The 22,868-nt window shown below is 45.4% G+C and overlaps 1 protein-coding gene across 5 annotated transcripts in view; it reads left to right on the top strand.

Annotated features, from left to right (window-relative positions):
- Nucleotides 1-22,337, top strand: part of LOC310679267 (receptor-type tyrosine-protein phosphatase V-like) — a 51,800-nt gene extending 29,463 nt beyond the window's left edge. For 2 of the 5 annotated variants that reach the window (XM_083444217.1, XM_083444218.1), the window contains exons 18-37: nucleotides 48-258; nucleotides 1,009-1,076; nucleotides 1,430-1,556; nucleotides 2,441-2,488; nucleotides 3,636-3,729; nucleotides 4,937-5,027; nucleotides 6,089-6,165; nucleotides 9,253-9,387; nucleotides 10,991-11,113; nucleotides 11,451-11,611; nucleotides 12,274-12,409; nucleotides 13,088-13,167; nucleotides 13,633-13,720; nucleotides 14,069-14,168; nucleotides 14,323-14,399; nucleotides 16,917-17,051; nucleotides 17,324-17,446; nucleotides 17,672-17,829; nucleotides 18,715-18,853; nucleotides 20,332-22,337. In XM_083444217.1, coding sequence (XP_083300343.1) covers nucleotides 48-258; nucleotides 1,009-1,076; nucleotides 1,430-1,556; nucleotides 2,441-2,488; nucleotides 3,636-3,729; nucleotides 4,937-5,027; nucleotides 6,089-6,165; nucleotides 9,253-9,387; nucleotides 10,991-11,113; nucleotides 11,451-11,611; nucleotides 12,274-12,409; nucleotides 13,088-13,167; nucleotides 13,633-13,720; nucleotides 14,069-14,168; nucleotides 14,323-14,399; nucleotides 16,917-17,051; nucleotides 17,324-17,446; nucleotides 17,672-17,829; nucleotides 18,715-18,853; nucleotides 20,332-20,391 — 2,231 coding nt within the window. In that variant the 3' untranslated portion in view covers nucleotides 20,392-22,337. The remainder of the gene's footprint in view (nucleotides 1-47; nucleotides 259-1,008; nucleotides 1,077-1,429; nucleotides 1,557-2,440; nucleotides 2,489-3,635; nucleotides 3,730-4,936; nucleotides 5,028-6,088; nucleotides 6,166-9,252; nucleotides 9,388-10,990; nucleotides 11,114-11,450; nucleotides 11,612-12,273; nucleotides 12,410-13,087; nucleotides 13,168-13,632; nucleotides 13,721-14,068; nucleotides 14,169-14,322; nucleotides 14,400-16,916; nucleotides 17,052-17,323; nucleotides 17,447-17,671; nucleotides 17,830-18,714; nucleotides 18,854-20,331) is intronic. The other 3 variants (XM_083444221.1, XM_083444219.1, XM_083444220.1) reach the window with 2 other exon arrangements.
- Nucleotides 22,338-22,868: the final 531 nt, after the last annotated feature.

The raw sequence follows: 22,868 nt of genomic DNA, 5'->3' as shown, positions 1-22,868 counted from the left end.
CCCCCCATGATCATAACATTGTAGTGCTTCCCTCTCTGTATCTCCAGTGTTGAGGCCCACCCAAGACATCATCTCCCGCACATGGTATGACCACTATTACGGGCAGGAAGACTCTTACTTGGCTCTGTTGGTGCCAAACCCCTTTCGTTTCAATGACAGCACCAGTCCCAAGGCCTGGCCAGTGACAGTGGGTGCAGACGAATGCAGCCGCTCTCGAAAGACCTGCAATGGAAAGCTTAAAAAAGATTCACAGTACAGGTAAGAGCATAAGAAAGTGCCTAAACGGAACACTAAATGCCTATCTGCTCCAGCACAAAGCCGTGTTCCTTGGTTCACTTGGGAAGCTCACAAGCAGGCATGACGGAAGTGTTCCATCACCAGATCCACAAGGATCTGGAGGTCTTTAAGCAGAGGCTTGACAACCATATGTCAGGAGTGGTCTGATGGTGGTTCCTGCTTGGCAGGGGGTTGGACTCGATGGCCCTTGTGGTCTCTTCCAACTCTATGATTCTATGATTCTATGATCTGCTAATCAAAAATATACTCCAGCCTTCTCGCTACTCTTGACCATTGGCCATGCTGGCTGGGGTGGATGGGAGCTGTGGTCCAATAACATCTGGAGGACATCCTGTTGCAGAAGGCTGGTAGACTGTTTCTGCACATGGAGGTGTGAAATTAGGCAAGCTCAACTTGGAACAAACTAAGCTCATTCTTAAGTCTTATGAATCATTGCATAGTTGTTTCAGCTCAGCTCTGAAAGTGCTATAGGAATAAAATTTACCACTCAGGAAAATGAATAGAATAGAATAGAATAGAATAGAATAGAATAGAAGAGGCTGATGCAGCCTTGAGTCATCCTTTATGTCTCAGCGTAATGCACCTAGTGGAGTCATTGGAAAAATAAGGGGCAGGAAGAGAACCATTTACACTGCTGAACTATTTGGAGGGAAGGTGAGGTATAAATGTAATGAATAAATGAATAAAATTCTCCATTTTGTTCTGTTATAGGTTCAGCATTGCTGCCTTCACCAGATATAGTCAACAGGCTCCTAAAGTGTCATTCACAGCATTCTCAGGTGAAACATGTCTCTTCATCTGGTTGCATTCTGGATTAATTAAACCTCTAGTCTCTTAGCCAATCTCACTAGGTCCTTTTTGGCACCTCCTGTGTATCTTTCAAAATGATGAACAGTACAATCCTACGCATGTCTATTCAGAAGTGTACAGGAGTGCAGCCTCCTTCACAATCGTATTAATATGTTAATCTTGATGCTTCCTGAACAGTGAAGTGGTGGGTGGCAGGAATTCCTGGTGAGTGCCATATGTGTGATAGATCTCCATGTAAGGGATATTCTCATGGCTGCCTAAACCTCTGGTAGAAAGGGAGGAATCTCATATAAACTGTACCTTTCACTGTCTTTGTGTTCAGCGGCAGACACCTCAGCAGCCTCTGCTGCTTTATCTGCCCCAGTTGTGGCTGGGATCATTATGGGATTCCTCGTGACAGTCACAGCAATTGCTGGATGGGTCTACTGGAAACATCTGAGAGCAAAGAGGTGAGGACAATTGCAGGGGTTGCTGCTTTGGAAGGAATGATACAATGCAGGATTTTAGTATTTGGAGCTTGCCTGGAAATTAGCTGGCAAACCTTGAGTAAATCTAGGATGCTTCCAGAAAAGAGTCTTCTTGCATTTTTTGGTCATTGCTTTCCTGTTTTTTGTTGCATGTGGAATTCACTAATCCAGACTTCCTCAACCTCAGCCCTCCAGATGTTTTGAGACTACAATTCCCATCATCCCTGACCACTGGTCCTGCTAGCTGGGATCATAGGAGTTGTAGGCCAAATACATCTGGAGGGCCGAGGTTGAGGAAGCTTGCATGACTAATCCTTCCAAATCATAAATTCCTTTTATGGCTTTTGTTTTTGCTACCATGCCACCACTTCCCATCTACATCAATGAGCATGATGGGATATAGCTGGATTTGTCTTACCTCTCCCTCCCATATTCCCTCCCCCTGAAAATTGCTTTCTTTTTGAGCACAAAATGGCCCTAGATAGAATCTCTGAATGTTTCTAAAATACACACATTCATAATATCCAACAGGTGAGAAACTATGGACAGGTTTCAGCTAACAATTCCCACTAGAAGAAACACATGCAAGGACTTCCACTATTCCTGGCACCCCCCTATTGACGGGGGGGGCAGGGGAACCCCCAGGACAGTACAGGAGCCAAAGAAGGGGGTGGGGATCATTCCATCTGGCAGAGACAGAATAATCAACATTGTGTGACATTGAAAATGCCCCCTGTACCCCAAGCACATATAGAAGTTTGGGAACACATATAGTTCTCCCCTTAGGTGGGAGAGTCAGCAGTAAAGAAGATGCTTGTCTCCCCACTTAGGAATTAACCACTTGCATGCATGTGCCTTGCTTTCAGAATGAAAAAGGGTAACATCCCCCAAGAAATGGCCACGTACAGCCCAAGGTGAGTGAAGCTACTCTCGTGTCTCCCCTGCTCACTTAGTGTCATCTTCTGCCACAGCATAGGCAACAAGTCAGGCTTTGGGACAGGAGGAGTTGTGGGTCTGGCCATTCCAGCCTATCCTGGCAAGGAGGTATTGTGGCACCAGCTCTCCTTCTAAGGGCTCATCACGTGAGATTTCAGCTTGCTCTAGGCTGAGTTGGTTTTACTTCTATGTTAGTCCCAGAACATTTAAATACCGTATTTCTCGCTCTATAAGACGCACCAGACCATAAGACACACCTAGTTTTTAGAAGAGAAAAACAAGGGGAAAAAATATTCTGAATTCCAGAAGCCAGGACAGCAAGCAGGATCGTTGGGCAGCAAGCAGCGATCGCTGGCCAGCCCTTCTCCCTCCTCGGGGAAAAGCCCCAAAGAGCCGCACACACGCTCCACGCGGCTCTTTAAAGGGAGCGCTGAGCAGAGCCTCCTGCCTGCATTCACTCTATAAGACGCACACACATTTCCCCTTACTCTTTAGTAGGGGAAAAGTGCATCTTATAGAGTGGAAAATACGGTAAACAACTTCCTTCCCACCTCTTGTCCTACAAGGGGATTCCTGTAGGGATGGGTGAATCTTCTGCAAAAGTTCTTTTATGTAATATACTGTATTGCATTTGGGTATGCTATTTTCAGTAATATATGAATCTATATGTACAATTTCCCCAGGAATGTGCATTTTGGGTTAGAATTCCTGCATGTTACTTGGCTGGAGAACTGCATTGCAGAATTCAGAGAAAGATGACTTTCCCCAAAGGATGGCTCTGTTTCAGTTCATATATTATTTCAGAATGTGTATTAGGTAGATAAGCATTTCTCCCTCATGCTTAGATTCATGCCATACCTTGAAACTGAAGTTATGGTGAATTCTCACAATGGGCTGATATCCCCCTTTTACTACTATAACAGTTTGCCACACGCCTGCTGATATATCTTCTATTACAAAAGAATGTTTTGTGTTTGTAATTTGAGACTTATCGGAAAGGAACCTGAATTTTACCTAACTTGTTGTGTATGTACATTGAACCACTCTCTCGGTGTTTTCATTCTGCCTAAAGGAGGACCCCTGCACAGCACTCCTCGCTCTTATGTGCATCTTTATTTTTTGCAGAAATACCCACCGGCCAATCCCCATACAGAGCTTCAGGCAATATTATGAGACAAGGGCAGCAAATTCCAATCATGGCTTCTCTCAGGACTTTGAGGTAAGTGCCCCCCTCTTCTTCAAAGTTAATCCAGGCTGACTGTGAGGCCACGGTCAGACATCATCATTGAATGCAGGCTGCAGGAATTTGCCAGTTTCGTGCTTTTATTAGAGCTAAATTTCACTACCTATGAAATATCCATTGAAACCAAGGCAGGTGAGCATGAAATGTTTCTCTTCTCCCAAATCAACATACCGGTAATACTGAGTAGCATGCAGTCTCCTCTTCTTGTTACTAGTAGGTTTTAGTTAACATAGAAGGAAAAATATTTCTTTGCCAGCATGTGCTGACTGCTATAAATTCAGGCAGAAGAGAGGCTATGTTCATGGCGCCCCCAACCATAACTGTACAGTGGTACCTTGGAAGTCGAATGGAATCTGTTCCGGAAGTCCATTCAACTTCCAAAACGTTCGGAAACCAAGACGCGGCTTCTGATTGGCTGCAGGAAGCTTCTGCAGCCAATCGGAAGCCACGGAAGCCGCGTCAGATGTTTGGGTTCCAAAGAACATTCACAAACTGGAACACTCACTCCAGGTTTGCGGCGTTCAGGATCCAATATACATCTGTAGCTTCAAATATCAGTTTAAAAAATGGTCAAACCAGAAGAGGCCAAGGTTTTAAAATAAATTCAGATAAAATCAAAATGTTGGTTAAAAACATGGATGGTCAGTAAAAAAAATTGTTAGAAAAAATGTCTGGTTTGAAAATATGTTTTAAAAAAAGTAAGATATTTGGGAATCTGGCTGACAGCAAGAAATTGAAATTTATGTGAAAATAATTATATTAAATTGTGGAAAGAGGTTAAGAAAGAGTTGGAGATTTAGAAGAGAATGAAGCTCTCCCTGCTAGGTAGAATTTCAGCCACTAAAATGAATTTATTGCCCAGGTTGCTGTTCTTATTCCAATAAATCCCAATTGTAAACAATTCAGGCTGCTTCAAAGAATGGAAAAACAATATTTCTAAATTTATTTGGCAGGTGGGAACGCCAAATAAATTGGCTTTCTCTGACCTTGATACCAGACTTGAATGTGGTTTGTTTTAATTGTGATAATCTTTTGTAAGCTGCTTTGAGAGCCTCTCAGGCCATAAAGCCGGGAGATAAATATTCTAAACAAATAATAAATACCCTTCTCTATGAGATTGGCACCTGACTCAAACTGACATAGAGGATCTTGCTGATAAAGGTTTTCTCCTTCTGTCCCACAGGAACTGAAGGAAGTAGGGAAAGAGCAGCCAAAAACGGAAGCTGAACTGCCTGCTAACATCTCCAAGAATCGATATCCTCATGTTCTACCATGTAAGTTCTGGACAGAATTATGTATAGCTAATTTGTCCCCTCTTCCTAGTTGGGTTATCTTGGCAAACTCCCTTCTCTGGTTGGCTTCATGCATTTTACACATCTATTGGATGTTGCAGTTTTAGCCATTTCCTGTCCCATGAATTGTAACAGAGCTGAAAGACGGTTGGCTACACCTTTATGCAACTTTTAGCCCCTGCTCCCCTTCCTCATCCTTTTGCCCTTTCCCCTGCTTTACCCCACCCCCTGAACAAGTCTCCTCTGCGGTAAATCCCACTATGGTGTGTGTGCATGCATGTGTCTGCATGTGTGTGAGTGTGACCACGTGTGTGAGCTGTATGCCTGGCAAATGTGTGGTGGAGTGAACGTGTGTGCGATCTGTACATGTAAAATGTGTGCACTGATTGATTGATTATTTAATTTCTGTACCGCTTAATGGTCGCCATCCATCTGTGTCAGGAGGAGTGTGGTCAAGCTGTTGGAAGGTTGTAACACCTGCTATGGCTGTAGAGACCAATGCGGGAGAGACATGTTTTGTTGCAGCTGGGGCAGATGAAAGTATCCGGTTGTGCTGCTGCAGATGCACCAACTCTGAGCTTATCCCAGCCATCATGCCCCCTCTGGTCACTGCTGTGGATACACAACCTGACTGCCTGTCTCCAGGCACTGTGGTCGTCTGCAAGGGATTCCCACACAGTGGGATTAATGTTGCCAACCTTCGCGTCACGTCTGCACACAAAAAGCAGAGAATTGGCTAAACTCTTCCACAGGGCTGCCAAGTTGCAACCTGGAGAATCTGATTTCACCTTCTGTCCACCTTCTTCCTTTGCATGCTAAAAAGGGATATTACAGTCCTCTGCAAACAGAAAGACCAGAGGAGAGGAGCACTTACCTCAAAATCCTAAGAGAAGCCGCGATTGGAATTTGCTGCCCTTGTCTCATAATATTTCCTGAAACTCTGTATGGGGATTGGCACACCAGAGAGAGCAGTGAATTTATATTGGTTTATATGTATTAGCAACTTTGTGTTTAATGTAACATTTTTATATGTAATTATGCAGATGATTACTCCCGAGTGAAGCTGAGCCTGCTGGATGAAGAACCACATTCTGACTACATCAATGCCAACTTTGTGCCGGTGAGTTCTTTGAATACTTCTGTAACCTTACTGACATCTCAGAGGAAGGCGCAGGGTGTTAGGGCACCTGCAGCAATATCTTCACATATGACTTCACACAGGAATGAAACCTAAATCTCAGGAGGCCTGGTTGACCATTAGAATACTCTGCAAAGTTGGGAACAAGATTTGATTGATTGATTGATTGATTGATTGAATTTGCATCACTATAGCTTCAGTTAGGACACAGCAGGTATATCATGTGGAGCAAAGAGGCTTTTCTAATAATTACATTCTGTCACTATATTGTTAGTCTCTTTGGTTTCTGTGGAATGATAGAAAATCCAGGTTTTCTTTTCAGTAAGTAGGAAGGTAATACGAAGATAGACAAGGATAAAAGGAAAACAAAAGATGGGGGAGATGGGTCAACGGAGCAAGGTGTCAGAATATCATACCTTCCACATGAGTGTAAACATGGTCTAAAAGCAGACTCAGGCATGGACACCACGTTTTCCTCAGTCCAAATTTACTTTAGTCCATCTCTAGGCAAAGGCAGGCATAAGGGCAGAAGAGAAGCCACAGGTGTCTCTCAGCTGCAAGATGGACCTGGTTTCATAAACTGACAAAGACGGATGAAAGCAAATTATATTATGTCACCATCAGTCTTCTCACCCACCCGCAGCTTCAGGGGGGCTGTCTACTTTCAAATCACCATATGAACGTTCACACATTTATATGCATCCTCTTTTAATTTCTTAATAAAACCTTACCAGTTCAAAACCGCTCTGGTGATTGAAACTGGGTAATATGTCCTAGTGATATTGCAGGGGCCAGACAATCACCACCATGTGTGGCTAGCTTCTTTTTCAGACTTGCAGAGCTGTTTTCCCCATAACATGTTTGGGTTTGGACTGAATGGAGCAAGGGCACTCCCTGAGCAGCCCCATTGCTCTAAAACTTTCACTTGTCTTTCCTCTTTCTCCTGCTATTTACAGCTGCATATTAAAGAGCTTGGATGTTTCCCTTATGCCTCTCTGGTGATTTATCCAGGTAATGGCTAGAAAGCGCATCTTTATGTGTGTGCATGCAGCACTTGTATTTGCACACCCAAGTCTGCCTTGTGTGTACATGGAATGCGTGCGTAATAGCACAGCAGTCATGTTTGCATGCTTGTGTAAGAACACTGTGCTTCATTTGCACGTTAACATCTAAAGTTAGAAAACAAGCCTCTTTAGCACAAGAGCATCTGTGTCTCCTTTGCAGGCTGCATTGGCTAAAAAGTGTGAGCCTGGCTGGCCGCTACTGGAAACACAATACTGGAGGAGATGATCTGTCTGATCCAGCAAGGCTCTTTTTGTATTTGTAAAAATGTGAGCAGCGGCAGGCAGTGGCAGATAAGGCAAAGGTGGCAGCCTCTCTTTTGCCAAACAAGGATCTGTGCAATTGCTCATTCCTGGCAGCCCCTCTTTTACAGAAAAATTGTTCACCACATATGGAGAAGGGGTGCTAGATACAGAGGACCAGAGGGCTAAGGGACAAAGGAGATCGGAGGCTAAACATTTCACATTCCTTTTAGTTTGGTTTGGGTTTTTTTTGCTGGGGGACAGTGCATGGAGATGAGGGTTGTTATTATTATATTTACTTCTACCTTGCCTTTTCCCCAGACAGGGACTCAAGGTGGCTCACAGATAAAATAGGAACAGCTAAAAACATAGGGGAGAAATTGTTTTCTAAAAGCAATGAAACCCTAATAGAATATATTAGGAGTGTGCAGAGCAAGGAGCGAGCAAGTGCTGGCTGGGTGGCCATTTAGCAAGGGGGCCATGGATGTGGTGGCAAGGCCAGGCAGGGCTCTGGGGCAGGGAAAGACGGAAAGCCGGGGATGGGGCCTGTCAGGATACACCTGGGTACGACGGAGATCCCTGTGGAAGCTGGAACCTGTGTGTCACCTCCTCAAAATTGTGTGCCTCGGGTCACGCCCCCCTTGCCCCTCCCATGCTGCTCCCCTGCCTCTAGAAGAGCCCACAGACCACATTAATCCAAGACTTTTTAAGGGTTTATTGAAAAGGCCATCTTTGATCTCTATTGACTCCCTGTGTCCTGAGCTGAATGTTGTGCATAGCATATGGAATGTAGAAGCATTTTGGATTTTGAGCCTTTTAAGGTGTGATGCTATCCTACAGATCCACTGACTGAGGGGTATTAGAAAATGTGGCTCTACCAGCAGAGATTCAGTGAGCAGCATGGTATGGTAACTCCCAGTGACACAAGTGGAGTTTTCCACCAGCTTGTCTGTAGCCCTGGTGAGTGACAGGGGTGAACATAGGATTGTGCGGCTCACTGTGTTTCTCCTCCGTTATTAGAAGGGTTTAAAACTTGATGTTTAAAAATAATGGGGGAAAGGTGCCGTAAGGAATGTGCAACAATATTATTGTAGGATGGAGAATTAAACCTCTATAACTTTGCTGCAGCAGAAGGATGACTCAGAATGTACTCAGTTTGAATCTATACAGCTAAACATCAGTACCTCCATCTGTTAATAATTGGTTACATGAGAAGTTTATTTGGTTATGTTCATAAATAAACATGCAAGATATAAATGAACATCACAACCAGTGTTGTCCAAAACATTTGGAGCCGGCCGAGTTGGTGAAGGCTGCTGTGTAGCATAAATGCATTCCAAACAGATCTGAAACACTGTTAAATGTTTTGGATGACAACAACAACAAGTTTATTATTTATACCCTGCCCATGCTGGCTGAGGCTGATGGGAGTTGTAGTCCAAAACATCTGGAAGGGCCAAGTTGGAGAAGGCTGCCGTGAGGAAATAGCAAGCATCTGCAAGACCATAACCACAACCATCCAAAACAAGTCAAGCTTAAAACTCATCCTATTGCTTTCAGCAGGACTTGTTCAGCACTGACATTTGCTGGATTGTGCCCTAAGTTCTTTCAAGGTATAAACTAAACTTTGCTCTATTTAAAAAAACAAAAAACAAAAGAACCCACACCACAATACAGAATAATTAAACCGAATCAATACTGTACGCTTTCCTTGATTCAAGAAAAGCATTCTGCGATTGCTAATTCTGCTCATTCATTCTTTCAGGGTTACAACTCCCCACAGGAGTTCATTGCCACACAGGGGCCCCTGAAAAAAACCCTGGATGATTTCTGGCGGCTCGTCTGGGAGCAGCACATCTGCACCATTGTTATGTTGACCGTGGGCATGGAGAATGGACGAGTAGGTCTAATGGAATCCCCTACTGTAGGGGCGGGGTCCCCCTTTTCAACCCATAGGCCTCTTTCCCTTCTTGGCCAGCTTCCAGGGGCCACATGGCAGAGGTGGGCGGGGCTAGAAGCAGAAGCAGGTGGAGCAATCAATGTTAATTTACTCTTCCACCCTTCCCTATCCTCCACCCCAATAAACAAGAAGCAGAAATGCATATTCTAGCCAAGTACAAACACACAAAGCTGGGCCCATGGAAGAAGGGACTTGCTGGGGGAAAGATCTGGTGGGGGGGGGGCAGATAGAGAAACATGGAGGGCCACATTCAGCCCCTGGCCTGAGGTTCCACATCCCTGCCCTACTGTATATGGTCCAGGGAACAAGAGTTTTGCAGCGTGGTAGCATCAGTTCTTTCAGTAATGGGAGAGTCTTGATGGCCACTTGGGACCAATACTTCTTTCCATCAGTATTGTCAGAGGCCTGTTGCTTTATATCTAGTGGAAGGGAATTCTGAGGGCCAAAAGTAGATATTATATGAAAATGTGTGTAACAAAAAAAATGTAAAGCAGACTTGGGAGGCTTGGATCTTGAGTGAAGGATCAGTGCCTCACCCTTTACCCACCAGACATTTCCCCACTCAAAATCATCCCCAGCAGTTTCTGTCCCCTTCCCTTGGAAGCAGAAAAACACGATAACAATTGAGATCTTGTGCATATAAGCTAAGAGTCCAGCATTTCTAATTGCCTGAGTTAACATCTTTTTGCGGGTGGTAGCTGATCAAAAATTTATAAACTTTTCTTAAATAATGAATGTTAAGAAAAAAGCAAATTAAAGGCTAGGCTACATGATTAAAATTAGAAGAACCTATTGGCCAATGGGAATACCCAGAAGTATAGGAATGATTTATTATTGTGTGCCAGCTGAAGAGAAAGTTAACAACTGCGGTATATTACTCCTACAAGTTGACACATAATCATAGCCCAGTGTGCAGGAAACGTGGCACTGATGCTGGTTTTGCTTCATGGTAAAGATCTATGGGAGAGAGAAAATAATGAAAGCATTTTTATTGCTACTGCTGCTATTGAATTCCTGCTGTGCCTCCAAAACAAGAGCCCAGGACAGCTAACGATGATCAAACCACTACTACAAGTCGCCAAATATAACTATAAAATATCCATAAAAACTGACCGATCAGCACAAAACAATCTGCAACTGGTATTAAAACAATCTAATTTAATCATTCATTTAAATAGTGACATAATAGCAAGCTAAGATTTGTAACTCAATCCCATTCTTTTTTATTTATTTTTACTGTGCTGCTTACTCACACAAAAATGCCGAGGCCAAAAAAGGGAGAACTCCACCCATCTTGTGTGGTCACTTTTAACAAGCATACTATACACAGGAGTGCAGATAGAGACTCCAAAACACGGTGGAAGTGGTTTTGACATTTCCTGCATTCGAAGTGGTTTGTTTTCAGGGAAGATAGTATGTGTTGTGCACAGCACTGTAGAATCCACCAAGCACATTGCACAAGGATAGCCAGGGGCAATATATAAGGAAACAAGGCTCCCATTTCCTTTGAAAATATTAATTGCAGTTCCATCTCCCTTGCTAGGTGCTGTGTGAATACTACTGGCCCTCGGACACTTCTCCTACCTCTTTTGGGCAGATCAGCATCCACCTGCTCGCTCAGAATTTTGCAGATGAGTGGACTACACGGGAGTTCAAGATCCAGCATGTGAGTAGGAGACCAGAAATACCCCATGGCACCTCCCAATAATCTTGCCCAATCAAAAATGCAAATATAATATAAACTGCAGTGTCGTGGTGCTCCAGGGAATCCTAATGACTGGAAACAAGGCAAAACTCTTTTGCGGACAGTTGAGAAACTCTGGAATAAAGAGTGCAGCCTTCATAAACTTGTGGACCAGCTTTCTTTGTTGTAGTGCCCAAAATCAGCATAAGCATATCTCATGCAGTTTAATGGCAGGTGCTTCCTCTCTTGCAATTTCAGGTTTAGGACTTTGCCTGAGCTGCTTCTGTGGGCACTAATGTGGGCATCTCTTATCACACAGGAAGGGCTAAACATGGAAAGGAGAGTAACTCACTTGCACTACACAGCATGGCCTAATCATGGTGTTCCTGAGTCCACAGCTTCCATGATTGCCTTTATAGAGTTGGTGCGAGCACACATGCAGGGTGCAAAGGAATCTGGGCCTACGCTGGTACACTGCAGGTAAGTTTCAGGCAACGCACTTGGCTGGTTATTAATGTTGGGATTCCTTTCCACCCTTTGCTGCAGACATGGGATTGTTGCGTGTCACAGGTCTGTTTACATTCTAGCACAGATTGCTGGCATGAGCGGAACTTCCGCTCTGTATTGCTTTTGTTTTTAGTCTCTCTCTGAGAGGACAGCAAGGAGAGATGCCATGTTTTCTTTGTCTTGATTTATGTACAATAAATGCGTAGTTTAGTATGTGTCTACAGCCTCAAGCCTCTTCTGTTGCGCAGTTTACACTGCTGAGTAAAGTGTGCTCAAGTCTGCAAGCTTGAGTCACTGATGTACGTCGGAGCAGAGGTTGATGAATCCCCGCAGCTACAAGGCTGAGGGGAGACACTCCAGCTGGGGAGAGCCAGCTGGCCTTTCGACCTCCATAGATTCCGACAATTACTACCAAAATCTGCAAAGGCAACGAAACATCAAGAAAAATGCTGCCATAAAATCATTCAGTTGGTAAACATCATTGCCTTGCCATGGTTGGCATGATCAGGTGTCCTCTTTGCCCAAATTCCTTGACTGCTGGGGTCACAAAAGGTAGGGAGCACAGAATGAGAAGGAATGAAGGCCTCCAAGGTGAGCTGTGTGAAAGAGCCTCTTCTTTCCCTATATTATTGCAGTGCAGGTGTGGGGCGCACTGGGACTTTCGTTGCTCTGGATCGGCTCCTGCAGCAGATGAAGTACGAGAAGGTGGTGGATGTGTTCAACACCATTTACAGCCTGCGAATGAACCGCCACCGGATGATTCAGACACTGGTGAGAAACTCCGAGTTGCCTCTCAGGTCGCTGGTTACCCTGACATGGGAATCATTCAGTGACACAAGATGGCCTTACCCTTTCTGCTGGGTATTTGTGGCCAATGCGGAGGGATGGAGAAGATGCCAGAGACACAATGGGCAACAGAAACTAGAAGGAACAGCAGTGAGGGGCCTGGGGGAGGGCCCAAGACATGGAAGGAGCAGCCAACCTCATGGAGTCCATAAGCACATTGGCAAACCAGAGAAGCTGTCATGCATGCAGACACACACACACACAAACACACTGCAACCAAGAGCACATGGCAAACTGTTCTAGTGGCTACAAGAGAATGCTTCTTTCAAGCCTAATTTCAGTGAAGGGGTGGGATCCTTTGGGCATCTTTTATGGGCATGTGGAGAAGCAAATGAACAAAATGTGCAGCTACTGAAAAATAAGCATAGGATGAGGTACAAGCATTGTCTGTCAACTGGTTTGCAAGCAGCTTCTTTTTTATTTTATTTATAGAGGCTGTAGAAAGAACAGTTCTTTGGCAAGTCAGTGCCAGTTCAGGAATAGAGGCCTGAAGCTCCCAGCTACACATTATAATGATTAGACCTGGTTGCCTTTCTATTTCAAGGTGCACTGCAGTGCTTTCAGGGTCTCTGTGTACATAAAATATGTGCTCTTCTCTTCCAGGGGCAGTACATTTTCCTGCACAACTGCATCCTAGAGAAGATCTCTGAAGACCCACAGATTGGCCTGTCTGGAGTGGAGCTGTAAGTTTATACCTAATTTCCCCTTCCATTCCAGTGGAATGCATAGTTCTCTCCTGTAAGCCACCCCTCCCCCTGCTTAACATAGCTATTGTGCCCAGAAATGAGGCTACTCCTTCTTCCCCACCCATATGTGCAAACAGGCTATTACATTGCTGGATCAGATCTAGCACAAGTATAATGCAAAGGGGGGAAACCGGTTGGTTGGTTGGTTGGTTGGTTGGTTTCCCCATTCATCACCTGGAAAGGTCTATAGGGATCAGCAACCAGGGCACCACACTCATTGCAAATAGGCATGGCCTGCCTCAAATAGCAGCAGAGGCTTCTTGTTCAGTAGGAGTTGCAAGAAGTCTCCTGGGACCACAGTGTCTTGTTCTCTTTTCAAGGCAGCTGTGCCATCAGCTCATGTTAGAGGGATATGGAATGGGGAAGCTGAATAATTAAACCCATCTCTCATGTTTTCTCAAGCTCCCATCCAGTCCCTCTCAAGAACTTTGTTCAGCACCACGCAAAGAACAGTTCCAAGGCCAACACTGGCTTCCTAAGGGAGTATGAGGTAAGAGGTTGGCACACAGGGATGCTGGGTTTTAAGGGTGCTCCAACTCCACATGTCATGTGGGTGGCCAGATTGGGCCGCATCAGAGATGCACGACTATCACCATGAGGGCAGCTCAGGCTCAAGCTGTGAAAATATACATCCAGCTGCATGTAGCATGTAGTTAACTCTTCGGAATGAATGTTTTGAAGACCTCTGCATTAGCAGCTGTATCAATGATTAAAGTACTCACCATTGACTCTGGGGTCAGTGATCCTGCATGCTCAATCATAGTGAAAAGTCCACCCCAACTCATTTCTCCATCTCTCTCTCTCTCTCTCTCTCTTCTACTTTGCTTCTCCCCATCAGCAGATGCTCCTGGAGGCTGCCAAAGAGGAAGTCAATTCAGCAGTACCACTTTCTAGCAGTGGCAACCAACAGATCAACCTTCCCTCAAGCAAGAACTCTTGTGAGTAAATGGTTTTGTGGTTAGAATTGTTGCTGTGCATGAATTACGGGTGGGGCATAAGGCGCTGAGCTGAAATTCTGCAGCGCAGGACTGCGCTGTGCCTGACGCACTGTGTCACCCAACCCTCCACCTTCTCACAAAGGCTGTTTTGCAGATGATCGCTCAAAAGTGAAGTTCTCGCAGCTGGATCGAGATCCCTTCTCAGACCTCACGAATGTCTGGCTCATCCCTGTGAGTCCACCATGAATTTCATTTCCCTCCTTTCGGGTGCTCTGTTGTTGCCTCCAGATGTCTTTGCTGCATGCTGCACTCCTATAGAAGGGATCAGTTGCTTGTGTCACTGCTTTGAGGGGTTTTTTTCTTTTGCAATCAAGAGTTGTATATACATTTTAATGAAGTGTTATGAAATAAATGTACAGTGGACGCTCGGGTTGTGAGCGTGATCTGTGTGGAATGCATGTTCGCAACCCGCAGCGTTCGCAACCTGCGTCTGTGCGTTTGTGCATGCGCGGGTTGCAATTCAGCACTTCTGCACATGAGCAAAGTGTGATTTTGCGCTTCTGCGCATGCGCGATTGCCAAAACCCGGAAGTAACCTGTTCCGGTACTTCCAGGTTTCAGTGATCCGTAACCTGAAAGAAACGCAACCTGAAGTGTCTGTAACCCAAGGTATGACTGTATGTGCTTTTCCTTGCTTTGGTGAGAGAGAAAAGGCTAGGTCATAGCAAGTACAACTCAGCTGCTGCCAAGCTGTGAGAAGGTAACGAGTGGATTCTGCGATCCTGGCTGTTCCTTGGCTCAGTATTTTATAACATAGAGAATAACAGTGTGGCAAACAAAGCACTCACATCTCTGGATGACTAAAAGCAGGGCATTATTGAAGACACTACAATGGTACCTTGGGTTACAAACGCTTCAGGTTACAGACTCCGCTAACCTAGAAATATTACCTCGGGTTAAGAACTTTGCTTCAGGATGAGAATAGAAAATGTGCTCCGGCGACCCGGCGGCAGCAGGAGGCCCCATTAGCTAAAGTAGTGCTTCAGGTTAAGAACAGTTTCAGGTTAAGAACAGACCTCCAGAACGAATTAAGTACTTAACCCGAGGTACCACTGTATTAGAAATCAAAATAATATTGATAAACTGGAGAGTCGGGACACAATGTACAAGTGTAAAAGGAATGCCACTCCAAGGGAAATAAGCCCGAGTGTGCAAAAACTACTCAATAAATAGTGAGTTCTTAGAATCATAGAGTTGGAAGGAACCATGAGGGTCATGTAGTCCAACCTCCTGCACTGCAGGAATATTTTTGCCTGTGGGGCTCGAATCCATGACCCTGAGATTGAGAGTCTCATGTACTACCGATTGATCTATTGCAACCCCTGAAATTAATACAAGACCTGCTAAAGTGCCACTGTGCAAAACTGGCAAACACTTTTTGAGGTTCCATTGACAAAAGTATATTCAGAGACAAAGGAGGGCCAGGTACACGATCACTGGTTACAAATAATTGTTAAGTAATTACAGTAAAAGCAAACAGTGCATTGTGGGAACTTTGTGGCTAGCCTGCGAGTGATGGGTATAGGAGATGATACAGTGGAAGAGGATGGAGAGCTGACTTCCAGATGAGGGATACAGCAAGTAAATTTCAAATGTAATACCTTGTTTGGGAATCTATATAGCAGCAAGTACCTGGGCCAGCCTTCTTTAACCTGGTGCTCTCCAGATTTGTTGGACTACAACTTCCGTCAGCCCCAGCCAGCAAGGCCAAATGTAAGAACACCAGGCTGGAGCTGGCTGACCTCAACAATCTATTAAGGTAGTTTAGTTCACAAAATTCCTTGATTATCAAGACCAAGAAATCTAGTCTAAGACAAGTACAGTGGTACCTTGTGTTACATATGCTTCAGGTTACATACGCTTCAGGTTACAGACTCCGCTAACCCAGAAATAGTACCTTGGGTTAAGAACGTTGCTTCAGGATGAGAACAGAAACCGTGCTCTGGCAGCGCAGCGGCAGCGGGAGGCCCCATTAGCTAAAGTGGTACCTCAGGTTAAGAACAGTTTCAGGTTAAGAATGGACCTCCGGAACGAATTAAGTACTTAGCCCGAGGTACCACTGTACTTAAAGAAAGAAAATATGCTTTCATTTCACCCTCTGATCTGTCACTAAAGTTGCCAGCAACTCCTGGTGCCTCATCTCCAACTAACTTCCCACGGGAGAATAAGCCAGTTACAGATACCATAAGCTGCAGCTTACTCCTGTAGCTAGGGTAATCCTTATCCAAGCTTAAAGGTAAAGGTAAAGGTACCCCTGGCTGTACGGGCCAGTCGTGACTGACTCTCGGGTTGCGCGCCCATCTCGCTTAAGAGGCCGGGGGCCAGCGCTGTCCGGAGACACTTCCGGGTCATGTGGCCAGCGTGACAAAGCTGCTCTGGCGAGCCTGCACCAGCGCAGCACACGGAAACGCCATTTACCTTCCCGCCGGAGTGGTACCTATTTATCTACTTGCACTTAAGAGTGCTTTCGAACTACTAGGTGGGCAGGAGCTGGGACCGAACGACGGGAGCTCACCCCGCCGCAGGGATTCGAACCGCCGACCATACGATCGGCAAGTCCTAGGCGCTGAGGTTTTACCCACAGCGCCACCTGCGTCCCTTATCCAAGCTTAGACCAAGCTTATCTTCTGCCGCTGGCACTTTGCTAACTCTGCTAAATGAGACTCTGCTTTTCTTTTTCTTTTGGCAGGGCTGTAACTCGGCCAAGGACTATATAGCTATTGAAGGACCTGACAAACTGGCCCTGGAGGAATTCTGGGGGCTGGTCTGGGAACATGGAGTCCACACCATCATCACTCTACTACCTGGACAGACGAACAGCCCCGTAAGATCCACATTATGCATTATGCAGACCCACAGATTTATAGAGGCAGGTCCTTCTGGGATAGCTGCAATCACTGGGGCCATAGCACAGAGCTATGGGACAGGTTCAGTTTGGGCGCCTGGAACTGAGAGCTGTGCCATTTAGAATCCTGGCTGCGTAAGAACTGTTTTTCCACAAGTGGTTCCCATGTAACTGAAGGCTATATCTGAATGGTGGCATCATGTGGTCAGGGCAAATGGAACTGCAACTATTTTTTATGTGTGTGTGTGTAGGCTCCAGACAACTCATGCTGGCCCTCTGAAGGTGAACCTGTGTGCACAGAGACGTTGACCATACAGCAAGGCCCAGAGAAGGTTATTTCAGGATGGCCATGCACTCAGCTGAGACTGAAATATGTACGTGAGTTGGAAATAGTGGGGGGAAGCCATGGGGCCGTGGGCAAGAGGAACAATGAAAGCAATATCATTGGACATGCGTGTTTTGCGGGGGAAACTCCTTGTCACCATAGCTAAGCTTTTGAGATACACAGAATTCTTCATTTGTGCATTGGCCTGCCCTCTACACCGCATTCCCAAACAGTTGCTAGATCAATTATCATAATGTCTTTGTTACTTTTCCAGGAGAAAAAGGCCAAGGAGAGGCTGCTGCAACGGTTCCAGTTCCCTTTGGGGGAAGGAGAGGAATTTCCAGACCCGGAGATCCTGGTGGGCTTCCTCACCACGGTCAGGCAACTGGTGCCATATCGGAAAAGAACAAATCCCTTGGTCCTGCATTGCAAGTAAGGCCCTGCCTCTCCAGGTACCCTTGGGCTCTTGCCCAGTAGGCAGCCCTTTTTAGCAGGTAGCCATTTTCCTGCTGCATATGGCGCCAGTGAGGGCGTATGCCAATCCTAAGATGTAGGCATTCCCATCTCACTAAGCTGATAAAGGTAAAGGTACCCCTGCCCGTACGGGCCAGTCTTAACAGACTCTAGGGTTGTGCGCCCATCTCACTCAAGAGGCCGAGGGCCAGCGCTGTCCGGAGACACTTCCGGGTCACGTGGCCAGCGTGACATCGCTGCTCTGGCGAGCCAGAGCCGCACACAGAAACGCCGTTTACCTTCCCGCCGGTAAGCGGTCCCTATTTATCTATTTGCACCCGAGAGTGCTTTCGAACTGCTAGGTTGGCAGGCGCTGGGACCAAACAGCGGGAGCGCACCCCGCCGCGGGGATTCGAACCGCCGACCTTTTGATCGGCAAGCCCTAGGCGCTGAGGCTTTAACCCACAGCGCCACCCGCGTCGCCACTGAGCTGACACCCATCAGTAAAAGGGCTACTATCCAACCCCCTGCTGGTTCTATCTAGTGGCATCCAGCATGTGGAACTCCCTGCCTCATGACTTCAGTTTTTGTGACCAAGACGTGCCTATCCATCCAGCTCTTTGGGTGATGCTGATGTTTTGGTAGGATCATCTGTGTTGTGATTGTCATTTGCTGTGTTGACGTGAGGAAATATAAGCTCCTGGTTTTAACTAATGTCCAGTGGTTAATGGTTTTATGGATGGTATTTTTTATTGTATTGTGAACTGCCCTGTGCTGAAGGCTGCACTAGTTTATTTTTTTAAAAAAATATTTTTTTTACTAGTTTATTTTTTAAAAAATTGTTTGATTTTTTTTCTTTCACAGTTCTGGCGGCGTAGGCCCGATTGGGGTGCTGATTGCTCTGGATACTCTGCTGCAGCAGCTGAAAGGAGAGAAGAGTGTGGATGTATATGGTGTTGTTCTGAGGCTGGTGAGGAGCTGTTGCCTCATGACTCCAACACTGGTAGGTAAAGGGCAGAAAGGGAAGCTTGAGCAGCAATGGTAGCCAAGAGCTGTGTCAAGGCCAAAGGACACGATGCTGTTCCATGTTCTGTTCTCCTGCAGGATCCCTGTGCTTTCTGTCTCCCTAAAGCTAGTCAAGGAGAACATGGGATCCCTGATGGACTTTCCCTTTACTGTACTGGGGTACACTTTTTGCATGGCCATCCAATATTGTGGTTCAAAGTGGGGAAGTAGGTAATTCCAGTCATGACTCCGTCTGATCTTATTTAGCAAGCCCCTTGGATGGGTCTCTACAGCTCAGTGCCCTCTCCCCCTCTCCAGCCACCATCTGTCTCGTATTCATGAAGAGCTGGGAAATACTGGGCAACTTTCACACAACAGATATTTTTGGACCTGCTTTCTTTCACCAAAGCCAGAGGGATGTCAACAAGGTTTTCAGTTCAGGCTTTTCCATATCATCAACCAAAGCATTTTCCATCCCTTGTGGGATACTCCCACATACTCTGACTCTGTGGGATATTTATTTCATCTGCATGTAATAGAAACTGGGGGGTAGGGATCGTTTTTTGCTGCTGTTCATCTTTTGAAAAATTCAAAGAGGCTAGATGTAGTCTTGATGCTATGCAGGATAGGGAGAGTTCATAATCTCCAAAGACTTTGGGGGATGGATTCAAGTAAATAGTTGTACTAGAGGATGACAGTGTAATGAGTTTTGCTAGCCCAATTGAGCTTCCTCCTCTGTAAAGGTAAAGGGACCCCTGACCATTAGGCAAACCATTTGAAGCGCTGGGAAAATGCAGTCTCAGCAGCAGTATCTTCTGCAGGGAATATGTCCTGCCTCTAGGGCAGATGTCCAGCCTCTATACAGTAAATGAGGGACAAATGCACATTTACTGCATAAAAATGTTTGTGTATGTCAGGTACATATGCCCAAGACTGCAGTACAGTATTAGTCTGCTTCCACATCAGCTGATCTTTGTGGCAGTTGTGCCACTAGAGGGCATTGTGCTCAAGCCCTTCTAAGTGAAATCCTGTGCATTGCAGGACTTATCACAGACCGAAAGCTGCAGCACAGGTGTACCATACAACTTAAATTGCATACACACATACACACCAAGTTAGAGCTCCCTGACATTGCCAGAGGAGAAGAATGTGGCCCTCCCTAGTGACCAAGCTGCAGAGATGCTCACATATGCAGCCTGCATGCTTCCTGTAGCCATAGAGCAGCTATAAGGGGTTCCACAGTGTGTTTTTGTGTCCCTGCTGCTGCATTAGCAGTTTGATTTAGCTGAACATGCTTGCCTAGTTCACTGTAAATTCCTGGACCTAATTCCTGGCCTGTTGTGATGGCAATCCTTGGCTGTGTTTTCCCTTTTCACCTTGGAGTATTATTACAGATTCTTTGATTGTCCATGGGAGATGATGAGAGCAGAGCTCCTAATCTCTCTATCCCGCCCCCTTCTGCTTCTCTCTCTCTAGGATAAGTACATTTATCTGTACGAATGCATTCGTGACATCATCACCCAGAAGCAAGTTTAAGTTGCCGCTCTTTGTTAGAGGGGTGGAATGCACCGAGCACAACAGTGTTGTAGGCATAGCCAGGATGGAAGTGATCCTATGTGGAGATGAGCAGCTGCATCTTAGCAAGAGCAGAGTGGGGAAATAAGAAGAGCCAAGAACAGTGAGCTGATTACAAGGAACTTAAATCTGCTGTCAGAAAAGTACGGGTATCCATGTATCCCCTCGGTCAGGATGGATTTGGAGGGGCGGGGTTGGGGAGAAGCTTTCCTGAGACTACCTAGCTTGGTTTCAGCATTTTGGGATTCTGAAGAACCTCAAGGTTCCCATACACTGACAGAGTTCGTAGGGACCACAATAATGGAATCAAGAGGTCTTATCAAGTATGACAACCTTTTGGATAACTTGTGCCATTCTAGATGTTTCGTACCAGAAAGAGACACAGCAGGAAATGATGTAGAAAAAGGTGATGGGCAGGGCAGACCAATGGTCCAGCTTCTCTGCTACCACATGCCTGATACTTCTTGTTTTTGACCCTTGTGCCAGTGGACTTGCACAGCTGGGTCTGTGTAATCAATTTGTCAGACTCACACAGTCCCCAGTGCAACATGTCTGGGTGATTCCCTTGCACAGGCAGACTTGGGCAGTCTCCTATTCTCATCCAGCTCGCATGGCGTCAAGAACAGGACAGCACTGACTAAGCTGCAGTATCTTCTTCACAAAAGCACCTCTGAAATAAGCATGGATCATCTTGCACACAGGGAAGGAAAGTTTAAACCGTCGGCAGTTTATGAAACCTTATATGATGCAGCAAGAGTGAGTAAAAAGAGGCTAAGCATGTTTACACAGAACGAAAGAATGGTGGTATCCAGTCTAATGAAACTAATAGAAAGCTAGTTCAAGGATATCTCAAGGACTTCTTTGCACAATGTAAAAATAACCTATGGAATTCAATGCCAAGGGGAGTTGTCTATTTGTATAAGTGCTTATGTGGCTGCAATCCTATATCAGATACCAGGAGTAAGTCCCACTGAACTCAGTAGAGCTTATTTCTGAGTAGAGGGTTCCACTGTTAATGGATTAGACTAATTAATGCAGGATGAGGATATCCAGATGAAAGGATAGAGTAGGGACAGCTAATGTAGTGGCCCTCTAAATTTTGTGGACTACAGCTCCCATGAGCTCCAGCCAGCATGGCCAGTGGGAGGAGATCACAGCAACTGTAGCCCAGCAACATTTGCAGGGCACCATGTTGGCTACCTCCAATATACAGAGAGGGTTAGACGCAATGCAGAAGGTGAATACAATCATTTTACCCTATTTGTGCATTTCTTTAGCACAAAACGCTGGCTCCTGTTTTGGGAGATTTCTAAAAGAAGAAGAAGTTTTAAGACCACTCTTAGTTTGATTCAGCATGTTTTCATAACAGTCCATATATTCCACATGGTAAGCCCATCAAGAACCGTCTCTCAGAAAGCAGACAAGACTTATCATCATTATCCCCCAACACCCTCTGATTCTGTTCTGTTCCACTTCCTGCCTTGGCTCTTGACACTGCTAGGCCCCCTCTTGAGAGCTGGGCTTGTTCTCTCCAAAACTCTGGTTCCTCTAGTGTTGCAATTCTTTCCCTGGGAAAGGGGGGTATTGGGAATATCTGCCATTGCACTCAATGGGGCTTAACTTGTGATTGAACATGCTTAGGATTAAATTGCAGGACATTCTTTGGTAAATTTGATTCCCCTCCTCAGTTTGAGTCTCATCATGCCCAATTCTTTCTACTTTAAACTGGCTCACTCTCAACTCTGTTTTTAGAATGGACACTTTTTTTTTTTTAAAGAGGCTTGAGGAGTATGCTGAAAGAAATATGCTGTTGTAAATGAAAACAACTTTCCCCAGTTTCTCTGAAACAGAGAAAAAATGTGGGGAGGGGTTTGTAATAATAAATTATTCATTTTTAAAAAATGAAATTTAACACTTTCCTGGTTTTATTTATTTATCCAAGTATTTACAAACCACAAACACATAAAATTTATATCATGGTGACATACCATCCGATCATTAAAACTTCATAATACTGAAAGTGCAAATATGACCAACAACACAATCCAGTTCTCTAAAAATGTTTGACCAACAGATGAAGAAATGTCAACATTGTAAGAGCCTCTCAGAATTCAGACAGTACTCCAAAGTAGGGGAGCCGCTGTGGTGAGAGCCGCTGTGTAAAGGAAAAGGGACCCCTGACCGTTAGGTCCAGTCGCGGACGACTCTGGGATTGCGGCGCTCATCTCGCTTTATTGGCCAAGGGAGCCGACCTACAGCTTCTGGGTCATGTAGACCCCTCTTAAGCCATGGTTGGTTATCTTGCTGTCAGGGTACCTCAGTCATCAAGAGGACAGCTCTGCCATCTACAGTACACACACAGGACGGAAATTCCAAAGGACAGGTAGATAAAAGAAGAGAAAGGGATTGCTGAGGGCTTTGGAACCAACAAATTTATA

The sequence above is a fragment of the Podarcis tiliguerta genome (genome assembly GCF_965153285.1).
Source record: "Podarcis tiliguerta genome assembly, chromosome: 6".
Taxonomy (NCBI): Eukaryota; Metazoa; Chordata; class Lepidosauria; order Squamata; family Lacertidae; genus Podarcis; species Podarcis tiliguerta.
The sequence above is the reverse complement of the archived record's forward strand: the minus strand, read 5'-3'. Positions and strand labels throughout refer to the sequence as shown.